This window comes from Prionailurus bengalensis, chromosome E2 (assembly GCF_016509475.1).
Source record: "Prionailurus bengalensis isolate Pbe53 chromosome E2, Fcat_Pben_1.1_paternal_pri, whole genome shotgun sequence".
NCBI classification, from domain to species: domain Eukaryota; kingdom Metazoa; phylum Chordata; class Mammalia; order Carnivora; family Felidae; genus Prionailurus; species Prionailurus bengalensis.
In genome coordinates, this window is record NC_057352.1 from 477,556 (window position 1) to 500,762 (window position 23,207).

The following is a 23,207-nucleotide window of genomic DNA, read 5'->3' on the forward strand; positions in this document are numbered from 1 at the left end:
CTTTTAATGCCTGCAGGGTCTGTAGTGATGTGACCTCTTTCATGCCTGATATTGTCCCCCCGCACCCCGCCTTTTCTCCCTCATCACTCTAGCTAGGGGGTTATCGAGTGTATTAATCTTTTCAAAGAACTAATTAGTTTTTGGATTTGTTCATTTTTTTCTATGGCTTCTTTTATGCTTTGGGGATCTCTACTTGTATCATTATTATTCCCTTATTTCTATTTACTTCTTCTTCTTCTTTTTTAATGTTTATTTTTGAAAGGGAGCGAGAGCATGAAGGGGAGGGGCGGGGGTGGGGTGGGGTGGGGACAGAGGATCCAAAGTGGTCGGATGCTCAACCTACTGAGCCACCCAGGCATCCCTCCTTCTACCTACTTCTGAATTAAATTAGTTCTTTTTCACTTCCTTCAAATGGAAACATAGATCATTGATTTCTTGGGGGTAAACAACAGTAACAGCTTATTATTGGGCTTAAAAACAGTTTAAATAATAGGAAACTACTTTGTGCATAAAATAATTGGCAATAGGGGCACCTGGGTGGCTCAGTCAGTTAAGTGGCTGACTTCAGCTCAGGTCATGATTTCACAGTTTGGGAGCTTGAGTCCCACACTGGGCTCTCTGCTATCAGCACAGAGCCTGCTTTGGATCATCTCTCCCCCTCTCTCTCTGCTCCTCCCCTGTGCTAATTCTCTCTCAAAAATAAACATATATCTAAAAAAAAAATTGGCAATATTTAAATATTGGCAACTTCATCAATTACATCCAGTTGGTTGGTGGTGTTCAATTCCTCTTTTCAATTCCTGATTTTCTGTCTACTTGTTCCATTGATTCTAGAAAGACGTGTGAAGTTTCCAACTATAATTATGGATTTATTTTTTTCTTTCAGTTCTATCCGTTTTTGCCTCCTGTATTTTATGACTTTGTTGCCCTAAAACACATACATATTGCATACATATTTGGAATTATTAGGTCTTCTTGGTGAATTGACCCTATATCATTATGTAATGTCCCTCTTTATGCCTGGTAATTTTCCTTGTTTTGAAGTCTATTTGGCATGATTTTAATATGGTCACTCTAACATTCTTTGGTTAGTTTTTGTATTATATATCTTTCTCCACCCTTCTATGTTTTCCAATTAATTTTTTTGAGTATAGTTGACACACAATGTTAGTTTCAGGTGTAAAACATAGTGGTTTGACAACTTTATACACTATGCTATGCTCACCACAAGTGTAGCTGTCATCTATCACCACACAACACTATTCTAATGTCATTGACTATATTCCTTATGTTGTGCCTTTTATTCCTGTGACTTATTCATTCCATAACCCTAAGACTGTATCTCTCATTCCCCTTCACCCTCCAGCCTTTTTTTTATTAAAAAAAATTTTTTTTTAAGTTTATTTATTTTGAGAAAGAGAGAGAGAGAGAGAGCATAAGCAGGAGAGGGTCAGAGAGAAGTAGAGACAGAATCCCAAGCAGGCTCTGCAACATCAGCGCAGAGCCTGATGTGGGGCTCGAACCCAGGAACCTCAAGATCATGACCTGAGCCGAGATCAAGAGTCATATGCTCAACTGACTGTGCCACCTAGGTGCCCCCAACCCTCCACCCTTTTAAACTTACCTAAAGTGGGTTTATTTTGAAAACAAAATTTCTGGGAACTTTTAATTGGTGTCTTTAGATCATTTACATGTAATATAATTATTGATATGTTTGGATTTGGGTCTACCTTTTTTTTTTTCCTCTTTGTTCTTTCTGTTATCCCTCTGTTTCCCTTCCTGCCTTCTTTTGGGTTAGTTAAATATTTTCTAGAGCTCCATTTTAACTCATATATTGTGTTTATCTTTTATCTTTTTGTATAGTTGTGTGTGTGTGTGTGATCTCTCAGGGATTACAATATGCATACTCCAGTCTTCACAGTCTATATAGAATTAATACTTACCACTTACAGTGAAATGTAGAAACCTTATCACTATATCAGTCTCTTTACCCTCACCTTTAAATTAAAAAAAAAAAAAGTACACTAGTGGTTCTTGACATATAAGTTTATGCATTAAAATATACAAGTCTCAAATATATCACTGAGTGAATTTTGATACTCTCCTCTCTGTATGTTGTAGTCATATATACTACATCAATATACATTGAACTCTACTAGACAATGTTATAAATTTCGTTTTCAACAGTCATGTGTGTCTTTAAAAATATTTTTAAGTGTATGTTTGTTCATTTGTTTATTTATTTAGAGTAGGGGAGGGGGAGAGGAGAGAGAGAGAATCTCAAGCAGGCCCATGCCATCAGTGCAGAGCCTTACTCGGGGTTTGATCTCAGGAACCGTGAGATCATGACCTGAGCTGAAATCGAGTTGGATGCTTCACTGACTGAGCCACCCAGGCACCCCCACAGTTATGTGTATTTTATTTATTATTATTTTTTAATTTTTTCAACGTTTTTATTTATTTTTGGGACAGAGAGAGACAGAGCACGAACGGGGGAGGGGCAGAGAGAGAGGGAGACACAGAATTGGAAACAGGCTCCAGGCTCCGAGCCATCAGCCCAGAGCCTGACGCGGGGCTCGAACTCACGGACCGCAAGATCGTGACCTGGCTGAAGTCGGACGCTTAACCGACTGTGCCACCCAGGCGCCCCAGTTATGTGTATTTTAAAGATCAAATTGGGACTCCTGGGTGCCTCAGTCAATTAAGCATCTGACTTTGGCTCGGGTCATGATCTCATGGTTTGTAAGTTCGAGTCCTGCGCCTGGCTCTGTGTTGACAGCTTAGAGCCTGGAGCCTGCTTCAGATTCTGTGTCTCCCTCCCTCTCTCTGCCCCTCCCCTGCTCATGCTCTGTCTCTCTCAAAAATAAATAAACATTAAAAATTAAAAAAAAAAAGATCAAATCTTTTCAGTGTGAAAAGATCTTCATTACCAAAATTCCAGTTTTCCTTCTGCTATCACTTCCCTTCCATCAAAACAACTTTTAGCCTGCTGGCAACACACTGTCTTAATTTTGCTTCATTTGAAAATGTTATTTTGCTCTCCTTGATGTGTATTTTCATTGGATATAGAATTTTTGATTGACAGGTTTTTTTTTTTCAGCACTTTAAAAATGTTGTTTCTTTGCCTTCTGGCTTTCATGATTTCTGACAAGAAACTCATTATCTTTTGCATCAATTTTTATGATGCACTTTTTCAGAGACTCTTTTCAAAAAATTTAAATTTCGGGGTGCCTGGGTGACTCAGTTAAGCGTCTGACTTCGGCTCAGGTCATGATCTCACAGTTCATGAGTTCGAGCCCCACATCAAGCTCTGTGCTAACAGCTCAGAGCCTGCTTCGGATTCTGTGTCTTCCTCTCTCTCTGCTACTCTTCTGCTCGTGCTGTCTCTCTGTCTCTCAAATAGACATTAAAAAATTAAAAAAAAATTTTTTTAATTTTAGTTTTCAGCAGTTCAGTTGTGATGTGTCCAGGCACGGGTTTGAGATTATGCTGTTTGGGTTCACTGTGCCTTCTGAACCTGTAAATTTATACCTTCTGGAAAGGCATAAATTTGGAACGTTTCCAGTCATTATTTCTTCAAAAATTCTTTCTTTCGGGGTGCCTGGGTCACAGTCGGTTAAGCGTTCAACTCTTGATCTCAGCTCAGATCATGATCTCACAATTTGGGAGTTCGACCCCCACATTGGGCTCTGAGCTGATTGTGTGGAGTCTGCTTGGGATTCTGTCTCCCACTCTCTCTGACCCTCCCGTGTTCTCTCTCTCAAAGATTAATAAACTTAAAGAAAACATAGTGATCCTAGGACCTTAAATTAATAATGCTTTTCTGTGTCAACATCTATTTTGTCTGAAATTAAGACAGCTTGTCTTTCTTCAGATTCATGCCTGCCTTGTATATCCTTTTCTATTCCTTTAGCCTCAGCTTTCCCATGTCCTTGTTTTAGGTGTGTTTCTTCTAAAGAACATATGCCTGGATTTGAAAGAAATACAATGTTAGTATTTGTCTTACTTTATTTGTTGATAAGTAGTGCTTATTGAAATTGCTGACATATTTGGATGTGCTTTCAAATCCCAGTGTGTCCAGTCTCTGTCAGCGTACACATCAGGGCCGCTCATGTTCTCCAACCCCATGTCCCTTATGGTGGGGATGGTGGTCCTGCCCTCAGTGTTGGGAGATGATGCACATAAATTATTTGGCAGACTGAACAACACATGTGGACGCTCAGTAAAGATTCCTTTTTTCCCCTGACCTCTTCCCCCTTTAGACAAACATGGGAAGACACAAATCTTATGACAAAGTGGGTCCTGGAGATGCTCAGAGCACCAGAGGTGGAGATTCTGCTCTTTAGTGCCAAACACCAGGAGAGTGAGGGCAGGAGGTGGAGACAGATGCTCCAAGTCAGAGCCAGTGGCCAGGCCATGGGTTGGGTGTTGCACAAAGCAGGTCATCTTATTCCTGCTTTACAGATGGGCAGGTCACTGAGGTTCAGGGAAGTCACTTACCCGGGGTCCCAAAAGCAGCCCTGAGGAGGAGTGCTGATTGCAGCGTGACTTGGGCCTACATCTTTTCCACTTCCTGTGGGCTTGTTGGAGGCCTGTGTGACTGTTTCACCAGCAACGTGTATCTCTCATCTGAGCTTTTCCCTGTTAACATTCTCTGCGTCTCTCAGCCTTGGCTTCACTGTGTGGCAGTCTGCCTGTGGGCAGGTGTATCTGGGACTCTCTCAGAGATACTGACACAAGATCTGTTTCCCTGGGTCTCAACCTTCCTGTTCTGAACCTCACTCCTTGGTTTCTGTGACTCTTTACTTGTGACACAGAGGGGACAAGTCCAAGACACAAGAAGAAACACAGGGAGATATGAGCAGTACACAACTGTATGGCAGGTCAAATGGTTAACATGCAACAGGATCATCAAAGAGAGGAAGATTGACAACCTGACAGTTAAGAACAGAGGCTGTGACATTCAGTTACAGACATGGACCCTGAAAGAGGGTCAGGGATACAGAACCGTGAGAGGCCAGACAGCGCACTGACAGCATGCTGGCAACCACAGAGTCCATGACACCAGGGGGATTCTGGGGTGACAGAAAAGGCAGACTCAATATGGTAACATTTTATCGAGGCCACTGTATGCCAGGCTTGTCTGATGGGTGGGGCTCTGGGAAAATCAGATTGCTCTTGCCCTGCAGGGCCCAGGGCTGTTGGGGGAGACAACAATGTAGACATACATCAGGCCGACGCAGGGCGGAGCATGATGACTGCCTCCAGGAAGGCACCGGTCACAGTATATTCATTCAGAAGACACAGGTCAGAGCCTACTGAGTCCTGTGCTATGGGTACTGAGAATAAGACCCAGTCCCTGCTTTTGGAAGCTCTCAGTGTCTTTAGGAAACAGACTGCGAGCTCTGCAAGGAGTAAATAAACATGACAGGAATTTGAAGAGAAGTTAAGGAGGTGTTCTGGAAGCATAGAAGGCAAGTTGAAGTCAGCTCAGAGAGGTAGGGGAGGCTTTGTTAGGGAGGGCTATGTGAAACGCCAGGGAGGAAAGAGAAGAGGAGGTTTGCAGGCACAGTTACAGAGGCACGTAGGTGGGAAAAATATGGCTTCTTCAGGAACCACAAGTAGTTCCACGTGACTGGTGTGTGGAAGGTGGGGGGACTACGATAGACAAGGCTGGGGCCAGGTCACAAATGATCATAAATGGCAGGTGAAGGAGTTTGCCATTATTCCCACAGGGCAGTACTCTGAAACCATTTTCATATCACTGCACACACACAAAAACGACAATATTCACATGTACATATGAGGGTACCTGGAGAGCTTGTTCGGGGCTCAAAGTGAGTTATGTCTTGGCATACTTATAAACCATTCAGGAAGGTTTGTCGTAGAAGGTACACTGAAGAGCTTTCCACCATGGAGTGACACAATCAGGTTTGGGTTGTAGAAAGAGCCCCCTGGTGTGGAGAATCACACAATGGGAGAGGTCGGGGGAGAGAATGAAGGCAAGAGACCCCAGATGGAATACAGATGAGAGGTGATGAGGGCTCACAGAAAGTGATGAAGGTGGAGAAGATGATTAGAGGTGAGTTTTCAGTAAAACCAACAGGGCTGATGACTGATGGGATGTGGAAGGGGAGGGCAGGGAGAAATGGATGCTGGGCAAGCATCAGGCTGCACCCTCAATTAAGGGAGATTGTGAAACAGATAGAGGGCCCGGAGAAGGCCTCACATAAGAGGCAGCCTCACAGGTTGGCCTTAGAGTTAGTCGTGAATAGGTGGGGTGAAACAATAGGCGTGAAGGCACGGAGGTGGGCGAGGGCCAGTACCCCTCCTGGGCTAAACAGGGGAGGAAAAGGCAAGAACAGCTACATGGGAACATGAAGCTGGAGCCCTCCTGCCCAGAGCATCTTGGGACCACTGAGTCCCAAAAGAAACTTCACTTGCCCTGGCTCTGAAGACAAATCCAAGTCCTCACCTCAGCTGTCCTTTCTCTGAGATGGGCCTGAGTGGGGTATGGAGGGCAGCAGGATCCTTCTGGAAGCTTCTCCAGATGGTTTGAATAGCTTTGTGTTCATTAGGCTCCTCCATCGGGGTCTCCAAATGCAGAGTTGTTCCCAGACAGCCGCAGAGTCTGCCCTTTAGCACCTCATCATTTTGGGGTACTATCAATCACCCACCCCATTCTTTGTTCTTTTGGAACTCAGGGTTTTTCTTAGATGTTGAGCCTCTGAGGGGAGGATACTGTGTCCCGAGGGTTTTCTTGGGTTACTGCAGTACTGTGATGTGGATCCTCAGGTGAACCATAAGGGCTGAGCTGCGGCTAAAGGCCTTTCCACAGTCGCTGCACTTGTACGGCTTCTCTCCTGTGTGGATTCTCTGGTGCTCAATGAGGGAGGAGCTCTGTGCAAAGGCCTTTGGACAAACCTTACACTGATACGGCTTCTCTCCAGAGTGGATTCTCAGGTGGCGGATCAGAGCTGAGCAGTCACTGAAGGCTCTTCCACAAGCGTCACATTTGTAGGGCTTCTCCCCGGTGTGGATGCGCTGGTGCTGAGTCAGGTGGGTGCTCTGGCTGAAGGCCTTCCCACACTCGTCACACTCATAGGGCCTCTCCCCTGTGTGCACCCGCTGGTGCTGGGTGAGATGGGTGCTGCGGCTGAAGGTTTTGCCACATTCTCTGCACTTGTAGGGTTTTTCTCCAGTGTGGATCCTCTGGTGCTGAGTTAGGTGGGTGACCCGGCTAAAGGCCTTCCCGCACTCTTTACACTCATGGGGCTTTGCCCCCGTGTGGATGACTTGGTGCTGGGCCAAGTGAGTGCTCCGGCTAAAGGCTTTCCCACACTCACTACAGGTGTAGGGTGTCTTCCGAAAATGGCTCTTCTGGTGTGCTTTGAGGGCGGAGGGGCTCTGGAATGTTTTCCCACATTCACCACACTTGGAAGACTTCCTCCTTGAGTATACGCATGGCGACTCCGTCCCATAACCATCCAATGGATCAAATTTCTCTTCTGGTGTCTTCTCTTGTGAGACGAAATTTCGCCACATGTTGGGACTATTCCCCAAGGCACCAGGTTCACAGCTGGTCTGGTCTGTGGGAACATCCTTGTGAGGCTCTGAAGTTTTCCTGCAATCCATCTCTTGGGGGACAGACTTTGTCCAGATTTCCCCTGAGAGTCCTGCCTGCCTCTCTGAGCTGCCCTCAGGTTCACGAGCATCACCAAATGCAGGTCCCAGGGAACCACCTCCCGCGAGGGTTTCAGTGGCCCTACCCAGTGGCTCGGACTCTTCCAAATCATTCTGCTTGCAGCTTGACTCTGAGAGCTCAGCTCCTGGTTCCTGTCCTGAAACAACCCAAACCACAGTGTCACCACTATTTCCACACAGGGCTTTCCCCATTCTGCCTGGGTCGTGGTCTTACTCTGTAAGGAGACAAATGGCCACTCCTGACATTTGGCCCCATTTCCAAAGTAAAGTTTCCCATTTGGTGTCCTGGATGACAAAGGGCATAGGGCTGTGTTCCCACACCATCAGAAACTGGATCACAGGTTCCAATCCTCCCCCACCCCCCACCCCTAAAACTCTCCATTCTTCAGGGCTGCTGATTTGGGCTCAAGTGTCAGAAGGAAAACCCTAAGGTTGAACTGATCTGAAAGAATGAGAGTAAGTAAGCACACACAGGGGGTTGCCCTTGCCAAGTGCCTATGTACTTACTCCCCCTCGGGAGGCCCCAGCTCTCAGTGCCTTAGCCCTGGACCTAAAAAGCCTACCGAGCATTTTCTGCAGGTGACAGTAAAGACTGGCTGAATGAGGGAAGCAATTCCAGATGCTGGCAACCGTGCAGTTTTCCACAGTAGAATCTACCTCAAGCCCCAAGTTGACAACCACTGCTGAGGGTGAGTGAGTGACAAGCCCGCCTGGCGTCCCTAAGACCCTGGGAGGCCTGAGGCCCACTCTTTATAAACTGCTGTAAAGGTGGAGTGTGGTTGAAAGGTAGTTGGAGACTGGGTTGTGTATGAGGTCAGCCTGAACTGACCTTTGAATTGAACTGACCCTTGATGGGTGCATAAGGCACCGGGGCACACTTAATAGCATCACGTACTGGACAGATTCCAGGAAGAGATGGGAGCAGGCCAAATAATTGCTGCTCAAGTCCACAGTGGAGCCCCAGCCCTGCCACGAGCCAGCTCCAGAGCGTTGGGCAATCCTGCCCTCGTCCGGACCTGTAAGAGAGAGCTACTATACTGCTCGCCTGCCAGGGCTGCTGGTCATCATTAGGCTCTCCAAGCACAGTGGGTAACTTCCATTGCCTCATTTCACCTTCAGTCTGCTCCCACAAGGACATACTGGAACACGGCATTTCAGACAAGGAAACTGAGACCCGGCTGAAGGAAGGTCTTGAGTACTCAACTGGTACAAGATCACACAGTTGGCTGGTGGTCAAATTGAAATTTCAGGTATAGATTTCAGACTTCTGGGGTGCCTGGGTGGCTTAGTCGGTTAAGAGTCCGGCTTCAACCCAGGTCGTGATCTCATGGTTCATGAGTTCTAGCCCCATATCGCATCAGGCTCTCTGCTATCAACGCAGAGCCAGCTCTGGATCTTCTTTCCCCTTCTCTCTCTCTGCCCCTTCCCTGCTCACGTGTTCTCTCTCTCTCTCTCAAAAATAATAAAAATTGAAAAAATTAAAAAAAAAAGAGTTTTTAGATTTCAGATTTTGTCCTCTAGGCCCACACATGTCCTCCTAACTACCCAGCCTCCTCAGTCATATGCTTGGTCCCACATCCCTCTTCTCCCTCTATTCCAGCAACATTGCCCAACTGCTCTTCCCAGAATGTACCAGTTTGTACCACCGGGTCTTCACCCCCACCATTCCCTCTGCCTGGACTTCCACGTCCTTCTCCTTATCTCAGTGCCATACTGCCCTTTCTCTGAAGACTTTCTTGACCCTTCAAGAGGATGTGGCCACTATCCCCTTTCCCTGTCCCTGTGACCTCTGCCTGGCAGAGCTGATGGGCCCAAGGGAAGGCACATGACCAACCTCTCCAGAAAGGTCTGTTTCTCGAGGAGCTAAACAATTATCCTAACAGCTACAGTTTCCACTGTGTTTAATCTGTACCAGACACTGTTACATGTGCTGCACAGGTGATGCTTCATTTACACCTCTCAATGACACCGAGGTAGGTATTATGAACTGCAATCGCCATTTTATTGACAGGGAAACTGAGGCACAGGAAAGTCACATGGCCAGGAGGAGGAGCTGTGGTTGGATCTACCAAGCCTTCATGATATTTCTGTTCTTTCTACTCACTGCACGCCTCCTCCCTAGAGCCTGGCATACACACACTATCTGCTATCATCAGGCAGGGCCAGGCCAGGCCCTTCCAGGAAGAGCCTTCACTCCCTGCTCTGGACTGCATCCGCTGGGACCTCCCTGGGCCGAGACATCTGTGTAGGTCCTCCAGAGCAAAGGTGCCCACTCTAGCCTAGGGCAGGTCTGACACACACAGATCCTGGAGGCCAGCAGAGGGAGGACACAGATCCTGGAGGCCAGCAGAGGGACACATGGAGACACCTGGCATTTTTGTCATCCCCTCCCCTGCTATAGGCTTCCAGCCCCCTCATCTGGTACCAACAGCCTGGTTTTCCTTATTCACGTCAGTCCCTGAGATCTGGTCAGCCAAAAACAAGCACAAGACCCCAACCAGTTCATTGGGACTCAGCCCAGGAACCTTTTACTGTTCTCCCCCTGGGGATTCTACATCGGTAAGACATAAGCCTGGGTTGCTGAGCCAACCATGTCTCCACTGAGGAGAGAAGCTACTTAAGAGTAAAGCTAATGTAGGAAAACCCAACTGAGAAACAGAACGAGAAAAAAAGAGTCCTGACGCCATCCACTGAGCTCCTGGATACAGCCAGGAGCTCCCTACTTTGCTGCAGTCAGTTTGAGCTCGGTTTTTGGACATTAGCAGTCAAAACAGATCTGCTTAGCACAGTGTGTGAGTTTGGGTGACGTACAAAGATGACAACAAGTGTATGTGTGAACGACCCCAAACCCAAACCCTGCACTCCCACATTCCAGTCCAGGCTCTGCCCACAGTGTGCTGCAAACAGTCGCTTGTTGTTCCTTCTCACCTGTCTTGTCCAGTGACCGAGTCAGACCTTCTACCAGCATGGCAGCCTCCTCACCACTCTTGGGGAACTGGGCACCCACCCATGACTGGATCTTGGGTGGCAGTGCACCCAGGAACTGCTCCAGCACCAGCAACTCTAGCATCTGCTCCTTGGAATGTGCTTCAGGCTGCAGCCACTGGTGGCACAGTTCACGGAGCTGGGCCAGGGCCTCATGTGGGTTGGATGCCTCCTCATAGCAGAAGCGCCGGAAGCGAAGACGTGCAGCCTCAGGGTGGACAGTGTGGCCAGGGCTAGATTCCTGGACCTCAGAGAGGCTAGCCTCCTCATCCTCCACCTTCACACGTAGGAAACCATCCTGTTCCCAGGGCATGGGGCTCAGAGGGCTCTTGGGGATGGCCATCAAGCAGCAGCACTCCAGTGAGGCACAGAATGGCTGGAACGTTGGAACCGGGTCTGCAGGAATGTCAGAACTCTGTCATTATGTGGAACTTGGGGCTCTGCTCACATCTGTAGAGCAGGGCAGATGCAGGCTTGGGGCCTGTAAGAGTGACTCTCTCACAGAGACACAGATATTCAAAATAATCAGATGCCTAAGCACCATGCTAAAAGTTTGCATATAGTAACTCATTTAAAACTCTAAACAAACTCAGGAGGTAAGAATTTCCTTTCCATTTTGTGGATATGAAAACAGATATAGAGGAGGAAAAGATTCACCCAAAGCTTCTCAGATACTGAACAGATTGGGAGTTGCTGAGCTACAAACCCAGGCAGCCTGACCCCATGGCCAGTTTGCTTATGGTGTGCTCCTCCCACACAGAACCAGATCTCTCTATCTCACACACTCCCTAGGTAGCCACATGGTCATTCCTTCACTTTTCCCTTGCTAATTATTTTGGTTTCTGAGATGGATACTTAAAAATAAATAACTTTCTGCCTTCCTTTCTTTCCTCTTTTTTTTTAAATTTTATTTTTTATCTTTTAAAATTTACATCCAAGTTAGTTAGCATATTGTGCAACAATGGTTTCAGGAGTAGATTCCTTAGTGCCTCTTACCTATTTAGCCTATCCCCCCCTCCCACAACCCCTCCAGTAACCCTCAGTTTGTTCTCCATATTTATGAGTCTCTTCTGTTTTGTCCCCTCCCTGATTTTATATTATTTTTGTTTCCCTTCCCTTATGTTCATCTGGTCCTCTTTTTTTTTTTTTTAATGTTTATTTATTTCTTAGAGAGACAGCATGAGAGCAAGTGAGAGTGGGTACCGGAGGGGCAGAGAGAGAGGGAGAGAAAGAATCCTAAGCAGGCTCCACACTCAGTACGGGGCCTGATGTTGGGCTCGATATCACCACTGTGAGATCATGACCTGAGCCAAAATCAAGAGTTGGACACTTAACCAACTGAGCCACCCAGGTGCCCCTCCTCTTTTCTAATACATGTACTTAAGGCTATAAATTTCCCTCTAAACACAGCTTTAGCTGCACATCTATAAGTTTAATGTTGCATCTTCATTATCATTTAATGAGTTCAAAATATTTTCTAATTTCTTTTGTGGTTTCTTCTTGACTCCTGGGCTATTTGGAAATCTGCTACTCATGGGGCACCTGGGCAGCTCAGTTGGTTGAGTGTCCAACTTCACCTCAGGTCATGATCTCACAGTTCGTGAGTTCAAGCCCCACATCAGGCTCTATGCTGACAGCCGGAGCCTGGAGCCTGCTTTGGATTCTGTGTCTCCCTCTCTCTCTGCCCCTCCCCCACTCACATTCTGTCTCTTTTGAAAATAAACATTAAAAGTTTAAAAAAAAAAAAAAAGAAATCTGCTACTCCATTTCCAAACAACTACGGTTGTCTAGTTGTCTTTTTATTATTGATTGGTAGATTAAGTTTGTTGTGCTCAGAAAATGTGCTTTAGTCAATTTCAATCCTTTGAAATTTGCTGAAACTTGGTTTGTGACCCAGCGTATGGTTAACTTTGGTCAACATTCCACAAAAACTTAAATATCCACATAAACTTAAAAATAATGCAAAAAAAAAAGTACTATCATACAATCCAGCAATTTCACTTCTGGGCATTTATCCAAACAAAAATGAAAACACTAACTTGAAAAGATATATTAACCCCTATATTCACTGCAGCATTATTTACAATAGCCAAGATATGGAAGCAACCTAACTGTCCATCAACAGATGAATGGATAAAGAAGATGTGGCACCCATACATACCATAAAATATTACTCAGCCATAATAAAGAACAAACAGCATGGATGGACCTTGAGGCTATTATGCCAAGTGAAATAAATTAGAGAAAGATAAATACCATATGATTTCAGCTATATGTGGATATAAAAAACAAAACAAATGGACATACAAATCAAAACTAGATTCACAAATACGGACTGATGGTTGCCAGAGGAGAAGGGGATTTGGGACTGGGTGAAATGGGTGAAAGGGATTAAGAGGTGCAAACTTCTAGTCATAAAATAAATAGGTCATAGTGATGTAATGTATAGCACATGGAAAATAGATAATAAAATTGTATTAACTTTGTATGGTAAGAAATGGTAACTAGATTTATTATGGTGATCATTTTATACTGTATATAAGTGTTGAATCACTATGTTGTACAGCTGAAACTAATATAATATTGTATGTTAACTATACTGGAATTTTAAAAATGCAAAGCCTTCCTGGATAAATGATAAAAAATAAAGTAAACAACTTGATCAAAATTAAAACGTTTCATGATTTGAAGGATATCATCAAGAAAGCAAAAAGGCAACCCACAAAATGGCACGGAATATTTTCAAATTAGGTATCTGATAAGGAATACGTATCTAAACAACTCCATGGTGAAAAGATAAATAATCCAGCTAAAGAATGGGCAAAGGTTGGGGCGCTTGGGTGGCTCAGTCAGTTACACATCCGACTTCAGTTCGAGTCATGATCTCATGGTCTGTGGGTTCAAGCCCCGCATCCGACTCTGTGCTGACAGCTCAGAGCCTGCAGCCCGCTTTGGAGTCTGTGTCTCTCTGCCCCTCCCCCACTCACGCTCTGTCTCCCAAAAATGAATAAACGTTAAAAAAAAATTAAGAGTGGGCAAAGGTTTTGACTAGACAGTTCTTCAAAGAAGATACACCAATGGCCTGTAGGCAACATGAAAAGATGCTTGACATCATGACTACCAAAGAAATGCAAATCAAACCCACAGTGAGATACCGCTTTACACCTGCTAAGATGGCTAAAATCAAAAAGACAGATAACAAATGTTGGTTGGCACATGAGCCATGGTCTTGGGCACAGGGAGAAGCAAAGGTTAGTGAAACAAGACCCCAATCCTGCAACTTTTCAGCGGCAGGTGGCAACTTCTCACAAAATTGTTCTAGCCCCTAACTCCACCCTGAAGCTCGCTTGGGCTTCTTGTCCCATTGCCCTTGCCGTTATCCCCGATCCCCATCTTCTCAGCCTTTGCCCCTATTATTCTTTTGTTCTAAAATCTCTTTGCACCTAATTTTTCCCAGTCCTCCAGACTGCACTTTATCTGCCGTCTTCTCCAAGAGTTGTAGGAGCACTTGAGAGCAAGCTGAGTATCCTTCTGAGTGCCCTGGGTCTCTCTTTTCCCAGCTCTGGCTAGAACCATATGTTGCCCCAGAGAGACTGAGCACACTGGAGCCCAGAGTGCCCAGAGCACGGCCTATGTCAAGTGCATAATACACAGGTGCTGAGCAAATGGAGGGACCAGGAAAGGCTGAGCATGGTCACCCACAGATGTGGGGAGTCACTGTACAGGGGAGGAGGAGCAGGAATGGCAGGGATGACGATAAATGCAGCAAGATTCCAAGCTCCCTTTTCTGCACCCCTGAAACTCCTGTTCTGGAAAATCCGAGACATATGGACCCATCCCCCAACGTGCTGACCTCACATCAGGTCAAGGTCCTCGATCCATGAGTGTTCAACCAACTGAGCAGAGCGGTTCTTCCATTTCTCTGTCCTTGCGAGTCACCGACCTGGTAAGCGGCACCTACCTCAGAGGGCTGCTGTGAGGTTACCCAAGGCGATCCGCGACAGACGTCCAGTACCGGCCTGGCACACTGCAGACACGGGGTGAACAACCAACCTGACACTCCACAGCCTCCTGCCAGACTCGGGCCCACGGCCGGTGCTGGGGAACATATCCACAAAGCCGGCTGGGGACCGCGGTCAATTCCGGCTGCAGACGGGCGGAAGCGAAACTCTCCGTCGCATCCTTGGCAAACTCTGCAAATCACCCGCATCTCAGTACCCTGACAAAATCTTAGTCCCGCAGTGACAGGCGCACACCCTGCCTCAGGCACCGTGTCAGCCACCCAGGAGCACACTTCTGTGTCACTCACCAGTGGAATTCCCCCCCAGTCACTCACAGTCCCTGACCACCGTCTCAGCCAGGGACGCTCTGCGTCCCGCCTGAAGTCACGCGGCCGGCCGCACCCCCGCGCTCTCCTCGCATCACACGACACCCCCGCGAAACCTCCGACCCCCGTCGCCGTCAGCCGCACCCCACGTCCGACGGTCGCCCACTGCCACGCTGTCGGTAGGAAGCGCACACCCGCACGCGCCGACGCAGAAGCACAACCTCTCAAGCACACACACAGCCGGCCAGTCGGTCCCACGTGCGACCGGTGAGTTCTACACTCGGTCTGCGCGTCGGTCCCGCTCGCTGCCCGTCAGTCGGTCCTCCAGGCGCGCCGCTCGCGGTCAGCACCTCAGTCCCCGTCGGCGGGTCGGCCCCGCAACACTCGGCTCAGTTCGCCGCCAGCGCTGGCGCCTTCCCGGCCTGGGACGTTTCTTTACGGCCACGACCCCCGCAGACCCCACCCAGGCCCACCCCACACGCGCGGCGGCCGCCACTTCCGGGAGCGCGCACTGAGGCGCCACACGGGCAGCGCCGCCTGCGCGCCCGCTCGCCGGGACCACAACTCCCAGGATGCGCCGCGCTGCCCAGCAGGCGCCCCTGCGCGCGGACCGCAACTTTGAGCTCGCGTCGCGTCTTAGGCTCCACGGCCCCAGCGCCGCCCTCCCCCCCTCCTGGACTACAATCACCCGGAGGCCCCGCGCCCTCAGCCCGCGCCCCCTGGGGCACGCCGGGGGTTGTAGTCTCTGCAGGGCAGTGGGTAGAAGGCTGGGCCTTTGTGGGGTTGTGGTGGCTGCGAGTGAAGGGGCGGGCGGGGGGCTGTGTGGGAGGTGGAACCGTGCATAGTGCGTGGGGTGAGGGGAGAGGGTGTCACTGTGTGGGGTGTGCATCGTGTGTAGTGTGTTGCTTACTGTGACCATACACAGGTGATTCCACGTGTCTGTCCTGTGTGACTGCTGGTGCTCTAGAGGTTGGGCTGCGCGTGTCATTCTCTGTGACCACACGTGTGGGTATTTCTGTGCGTGTAACTGTGTGTGGGTGGGTGTGACCTTTGTGTTAGTTATGGTATGTGATAATTCTGCAGCCACGTGCGGCTGTCACGTTGTGTGATGGTGTTTGAGACAGAGACATGGAGGTGCCCAGGAGGGCCTGATACAGCACAAAGGCCCCAGACTGTGTATGATTACACTGTGTGTTGCTTCAGTGACTGTGACTGTGATCATGGATGTGATTGTGTGATACTATGGATGTCTGGACATGTGACTGTATGTGAGAATGTGTTCTCTGTGTGTGCATGTGGGTGTGTGAGAGAATTTAAGCAGGAGACCCCAGCTGGGGACCCAGGACAGGGAGGGTGGTGGCCCAACCTGTGTGCAGGTGAGGCTTTGAGGTTCGCCCGGCCCGTGCTTATTGCCCCCAGCCTGTGACCATGTCCCCTTCAGCTCATCAGACCTTTGCATGCAGCCAGAATGAGCACATTGTCTTCCTTCCCCAGATGCATACTGAGCAGCCAGTAAGGACCATCGCTATTCCAGATGGGACATTGCAGTGAAGAGGAGAGGCACGGCCTGCCTCCATGGAGCTGATGTTATTTTAGGGAGGCAGACGGTAATCAAAGAAACAAGAACTGTTTCTGAGGAGTTAGCATCCCAGCTGAGGCCTGAATAAAGGGAAGGACTCAGAATTTTCCAGGTACATGAAATGCAAATGCCAAGGCCCCAAGGTGGGTGCAGACAAGGGGGCCCAGCTGGAGTGGATTGAGAGAAGGAGATAGGAAAGGACAGGGACAGAATGGGGAGGCTTGTAGGGGGCAGATCTTGCAGGGCTTATGGGCCATGAATGGACTTTGATGTCTACCCTGAAAGAGGTGGGAGCCATGGGAAGCCTTTGGGCAGAAGACTGTGCTGTGACTTTAGCTCTGTAGGATTCTTGTGGTGGTTACAAGGGAAGACTGTTGGGGTGAGAGTAGAGGTAGGGAGACCTGGGAGGTGAATGCTGCCGGAGTCCTGGTTAGCAGAGTAGGTCAGATCACGATGGTGGAGGTAGAGGTGTTGATCAGTGGTCAGATAGAGATCTGTTTTGAAGGTGGAGTGGACAGGGTTAATGGGTTGAAGCGCAGCATCCAAGGGCAGAGCAAGGCTGGCTCAGGACCCTGAAAGTATTTTCGTTTGCTACAGCTGCCATCACAAAATACCACAGGCTGGGTGACTTAAACAATAAACTTTTATTTTCTCACACTCTGGAAGCTGGAAGTCCAAGATCAAAGTGTTGTTGGCAGGGTTGGTTTCTCCTGAGTCTTCTCTCCTTGGTTAGTAGACGGCCACTTTCTTGCTGTGTCCTCACCATGGCCTTTCCTCATTAGCATGCCCCTGGTCTCTCTCTCCCAGTCATACTGGAACAGGGCCTACCCACATGACTTTGTTTAATGTTAATTACCTCTTTAAAGGTCCTATATCCAAATACAGTCACATTCTAGGGCTTAGGTTAGGATATTAACATATGAATTTGGGGGGGGGGGACACACTTCACTCCATAATGGGTCGAAGGGGCATTGGTATGACTGTGGGGATATTTTCTGGGAGGCTCCTGAGGAGAGGAGAAAGAGGGTAGCATGTAGAGGAGACCCAGGTGCCAGGGAGGAATGAGCCCAGACTGACAGTAGGTGTGGGGTGACCTGGAAACTCCATGGAAGCTTCCCTCAGGGTGTTCCTCTCTGTACAGATTGTGAGTCTGTGCTGTTAGAGCTGGGAGGAGTCCTGCCCTTTCCACGGCCTGAGGCCAAGGTATTCTTTGCCTTTAGCACAGCACAAGAAAAGTTTGCTGAAGAACAAGGAATGAAAAACTGAATGGCAGATGGACAGACAACTGGATTCTCATTTACCTTCCATATGCACCATGGCCCTTCAACTCCATACTCCAGACCTTGGGAGACCCCTTTTGTGCTTATTCTCTGATTATTCAACCAGTGTTCTAGGCCTCTGGGCTTTCCTGAATAGACTTTCCTCTCTTCCTCTCTGTCTCCTTCTCATCCTCTCCCCAGATTTCAAACCTCATCTCTTTGAGGAAGTGTTCGTTTTAACTTGGCACTGTATCAATCAGTTATCCTCTGTAATGAATGGTTTCAACAGTTCAGTTACTGACAGAAATAAGCACTTATGCCTCTCATGAGTCTAAGGATTGGCTATTCTGGCTGGGGCTTGGCTCCAGGCTACAGGTTGGGTCCATCTTTGTTGCACTTGTTTTGTAGGGCTCATGGTGATGGCAGAGATGGCGCCCAGGCTCAAGACTAACATACTAGCAATGCCACTCACATTCCATTGGCCAAACGAGTCACGTGGCCACACCCAAAGTTAAGGAAAGGGTATCCATGCTGTCTTTAGTGAGAGGAACCACAAATGTGGCCAAAGGTGTGTACACGAGGAGGGGTGAAGAAATGAGCCAGTAATTCCATCCACATCATCAATCCTTTTGATTTCTTTCTTTCAGTTCAGAAAAGTCAACAAAGTTAACATTTGTGATCTTGGTTTCTTTCTGATCAAGGAAGGCGACCACAGAGCATATTCAAGGACCTGCTGCAATCCATCCCGAGGATAATAATGGAGGTCATCAGAAAAGAGATCTCATGAGGGTCTGTGTTCACACACTTTGGCGCTCCTGAGGCCTACTCAGGGAACCGGAACAGAGGTCCCACTGAGGACATAGGGCAACATTTGCTTTTCTGGGAAAAAGAATTTAAGCAATGGTCAGTTCCCAGCATGGAAAATCCTAGTGTGGGGAGAGGTTATGGAGGCAGTGAAGCTGTGAGGAGTGTCAGGATACCTTCGAGCCCTGTCAAACAAAAGAATGTTGCTGTGGAGAAGAAACCACACATGTTAGTCACACATGGAGGAAGCTTTGAGCAGGTTCCAGAGCCAGATGTGTTGTAGGCAACCTGTGTGGACAGGAAGCCCTGCAGGTGTGGCTTGTGTGGAAAGAGTTTCAGGCAGCACTTGGCCCTCTCTGTGCACTAAGGGACTCACCCTAGGAAAAGCCTTATCTGTGTAGCACCTGTGGGAAAGTCTTTTTCCCAGTCTGACTGCATTGAGCACCAGAGGATCCATATTGGAGTGAAACCCTCCGAATGCCATGAGTGTGGAAAAACCTTCATTCAGAGCTCCACACTCACAATGCACCAGAGGATCCACACTGGAGAGAACCAGTACAAATGTAGGCAAAGCCTTCCTGGGGAACTCAGACATGTGGAAACACCTGCAGATTCGCACAGGGGAGAAGCCCTACCAGTGTTGGAATTGTGGGAAAGCCTTCAGGTGGAGCTCACCCTGATCCACCGTCAGAGGACACACAGTGGTGAGGAGCCGTGTGGGTTTATTGAGTGTGGCAGGCCTTTGGGCAGAGTTCCATACTCAGTGTCACAAGATCCACACAGGCAAGAGGACTTTCGAGTGCTTGGACTGTGGCAGAGCCTTTAAAGGCAGCGCAGACCTTGGCCAGCACCAGCGGGGCCGGATGGGTGAGAGGCCCTGTGCCTGGCGGGAGTGTGGCAAGGCCACAAGGCCTTCGTCCAGCGGTCACACCTCAGCCAGCACCAGCGCACCTACATGGGCCAGAAGCCCTGCCTGTGCAGGGAGTGTGGCAAGGCCTTCAGCTACAGTTCACACCTGCTTCAGCACCACAGCACCTGGTAGCTGTGCTCTCTCCACTGCCCACATCACCTCCCACCATCTTGAAGGCCTGAGGCATCTCATCTCCCTCCTCCTACACCTCATAGACTCTCATTGCTTCCCTCCCCTTTGCCAGGGTTTGCCCTTTTACCTGGTCCTCTTTCCATATCCTTTCCTCTTTACAAATTAAGGGGACACCTGGGTGGCTCTGTCACTTAAGCATCCGACTCGTGACTTCAGCTCGGGTCATGATCTCACAGTTTGTGAATTGAAGCCCCACATTGGGCGCTGCGCTAACAGGACAGGGCCTGCTTGGGATTCTGTTTCCTTCTCTCTCTCTGCCCCTCCCTGCTTGCTATCTCTCTTTCTCTCAAAATAAATAAAAATAAACTTAAAAAAATAAAAATTAACTTTTTTTGAGCTATAGTTCACATACCTTAAGTTCACCCTCCTAAAGTATACAGTTCACTTTTTAGTATAATCACAAGGTTGTGCAACCATCACTGCTCTCTAATTCCAAAAGGCTTACATCACTCCCAAGACAACCCCCATGCTTATTAGCAGTCACTCTCTATTCCCTCTGCCCCTGGCCTCTGACACCCATTAATCTGCTTTCTGCCTGCATGGATTTTCTTGCTCTGATATTTTGTGTAAATGGCCTCTTAGTATTTTCTGACCACTGACAGACACACCAAAGGGATCCTAATCCAAGGAACCCTTTGTTTTCCTCAACCAAAACCCATGTCACCCGTCAAGCACTGAACTGGGCTTTGGCCTGTGGGTGGCACTGATCGCCTCTATCTCCTTGGGTCTTCTTGGTCTTCCTTATGGTTTGCTGTCTTCTGTTGTCGAAGGAACAGCCCTAAGATGCTCACTCCCAAAAGTCATACCAATAAATCACCTCTTCAGTGGGCTCCTTTTGTGTACCAGTTCTGCCTCTTACTCTCTCCTGCTCAGGCAAATGACTTCACTTCTCTGGTCCTCTACTTCTTTCTCCATAACCTGGAGATAATAAACTTGACTTTGTAAGATACTCTCACCTCTTCTCAGCTGATCATGATACCCTCTGCTTACCTGTGTCCATGGTGAGAGGCAAAGGTGTGCCTGTTCAGACATAGCCATACACTTAGACTCACACAGACATACAGATAACACAACTTGTATCCAGAATATATAAAGAGCTCTTATAACTCAACAACAACAAAACAATTTAAGAATAAGCAAAGGCTACCTAGGTTGTTCCATTGGTTAAGGGTCTGACTCTTGATTTCAGCTCAGGTCATGATCTCATGGGTTCATGAGTTTGAGCCCTGCGTGGGGCTCTGTGCTGACAGTGCAGAGCCTGCTTGGGATTCTCTCTCCCTTTCTCTCTCTGCCCTTCCCCTCCTTGTTCTCTCAATACATAAACAAACAAGCATTAAAAAAAAAAAAAAAAAAAGAATGGGCAAGGACTTAGTAAGCATTTCTCCAAAGAAATCAAATGGCCAATAAGCATATGAATGATGCTCAACATCCTTTGTCATCATGGAAATGCAAATTAAAACCACACTGTGGTGGTACTTCACACCCACTGGCTACAATCAGAAAGGCAGGTAGCAATGAGTGTTGGCAAGGATGTTGAAAAACTGGAACCCTCATCTATTGCTGGTGGGAATGAAGAATGATGCAGCCTTTGTGGAAAACAATTTAGCATTTCCACAAAAAGTCAAACATAGAGTTACCTTATGACCCATCAATTCTAAGAGAACTGAAAACATGTGCCCACACAAAGTGTTCATAGCAGCATTGTTCATCATAGCCAAAAAGTGGAAATAACCCAATAACCCCCATCAACCAGTGAATGGATAAACAAAATGTGATCTATTCGTACAATGGAATATTATTCAGCCATAGAAAGTAACCCAGTGCTGGGACCCCTGGGTGGCTCAGTTGTTTAAGCGTCCAGCTTTGGCTCAGGTCATGAGCTTGCAGTCTGTGAGTTCGAGCCCCACATTGGGCTGCTGCTGTCAGCTCGGATCCCGTTTTGGATCCTCTGTCTCCCTCTCTCTGCCCCTACCCTGCTCGTGCTCTCTCTTTCTCAAAAATAATAAATATTAAAAAGAAAAAAAGAAAGTAACGTAGTGCTGACAATGGATGAACCTTGAAAACATTATGCTCAATGAAAGTAGCCAGATGCAAAGGTCACATGTTTTAAGATTCTATTCATATGGAATATCCAGAAAAGGCAAATCTGTAGAGACAGTAGATTAGTGGTTGTCAGGGGCTTGGGGGAGGGGGGATGGAGAGTGACTGCTAATGGGTATTGGGTTTTTGTTTGGGGTGATAAAAATGTTCTGGAATTAGTGGTGGTGGCGGCACATCATAGTGAAAACACTACAAACCACTGAATTGTACACTTTAGAAGTGTGAACGTGAATTCCATCTTATTTTAAAAAGCTGTTATAAAAAAAAAAAAAATAGACATAGGAGCACCTGGGTGGATAAGTCTGTTGAGCGTCTGACTCTTGATTTCAGCTTAGGTCACGATCCCAGGGTCGTGGGATTAAGCCCTATGTTGGGCTCCACTCTGAGTATGCAGCCTGCTTGAGATTCTATCTGTCCCTCTTCCCCGCTCTCTTTTTCTAAAAAGAAAGAAAGAAAAGAAGGAAGAAAGGAAGAAAAGAAAGAAAAGACACACGTATGAATGCATGCAGACATACCCAGAGGTACCTACTAGAGGCAGGCTCTCCCACCAGCCCAGCCCCTGCCTGGAGGACGTAGCAGCTGCCTGGAGGACGTAGCAGCTGCCTGCAGGCCTTGGATTTCATCCCACAGACCATCTCAGCACCAAGGTGGGGCATATACCACCACTGTGTGTGTCAGCCAAATCTCACTCTCAGGACTCCAGGGGGAGAGGTAGCTGCCTTGGCATCCAGGGTCATCCAGCTACCGTGGGGAATGTGTGTGGAAGTGTAGAAGTGTGGGAATGAATGCCAGCAGTGTGCATGTTGTTAAAGTTATTCCTAGCAGCAGTTAAAGTAGTAAAAACAGATTTTATTAAGAAAAACTATTGCAAAGTGGGAAATAGACCTCATTATAGAACTGGGCTCAATTCTAAATCCAGTGAGGACAAGTGGGGATTTATAGTCAGGAAGCAGGGTGGGTACCAGCGGATAAACAGTTACTAAGAGAAAACCTCGGGGCGCCTGGGTGGCTCAGTCAGTTGAGCGTGCAACTCTGGCTCAGGTCATGATCTCACAGTTTGTGAGTTTGAGCCCCACGTCTGGCTCTGTGCTGACAGGTCAGAGCCTGGAGCCTGCTTCAGATTCTCTCTCTCTGCCTCTCCCCTGCTCATGCTCTGTCTCTGTCTTAAAAATAAGTAAAACATTAAAAAAAATTAAAAAAAAAAAGAGAAAATCTCAGGGGTAAGAGGATATCTAACAGGATTCTCGCTGAAGGCAGGCAGGGGGATCAGACATCACAGGGTGGGGAAGGGGGGGAGGGGGAGGAACCTGAGTAGACAGTGAGAGTGATCATATTTGGAAGGTGGGA

At 47.7% G+C, this 23,207-nt stretch overlaps 1 protein-coding gene across 2 annotated transcripts; it reads right to left on the reverse strand.

Moving 5' to 3' along the window:
• Positions 1 to 3,990: 3,990 nt before the first annotated feature.
• On the reverse strand, positions 3,991 to 15,607 carry ZSCAN22 (zinc finger and SCAN domain containing 22). 2 transcript variants are annotated; one of them, XM_043600023.1, is made up of 4 exons: positions 15,367 to 15,607; positions 14,651 to 14,882; positions 10,633 to 11,085; positions 3,991 to 7,841 (listed from the first exon to the last, which is right to left on the reverse strand). In XM_043600023.1, the coding sequence occupies exons 3-4, from the start codon at positions 11,030 to 11,032 to the stop codon at positions 6,766 to 6,768; spliced, it is 1,476 nt and encodes a 491-aa protein (XP_043455958.1). In that variant the 5' UTR covers positions 11,033 to 11,085; positions 14,651 to 14,882; positions 15,367 to 15,607; the 3' UTR covers positions 3,991 to 6,765. The 2 variants fall into 2 exon arrangements, with proteins under 2 accessions (XP_043455958.1, XP_043455959.1); XM_043600024.1 differs by lacking the exons at positions 14,651 to 14,882; positions 15,367 to 15,607 and having other exon boundaries at positions 10,633 to 11,636.
• Positions 15,608 to 23,207: the final 7,600 nt, after the last annotated feature.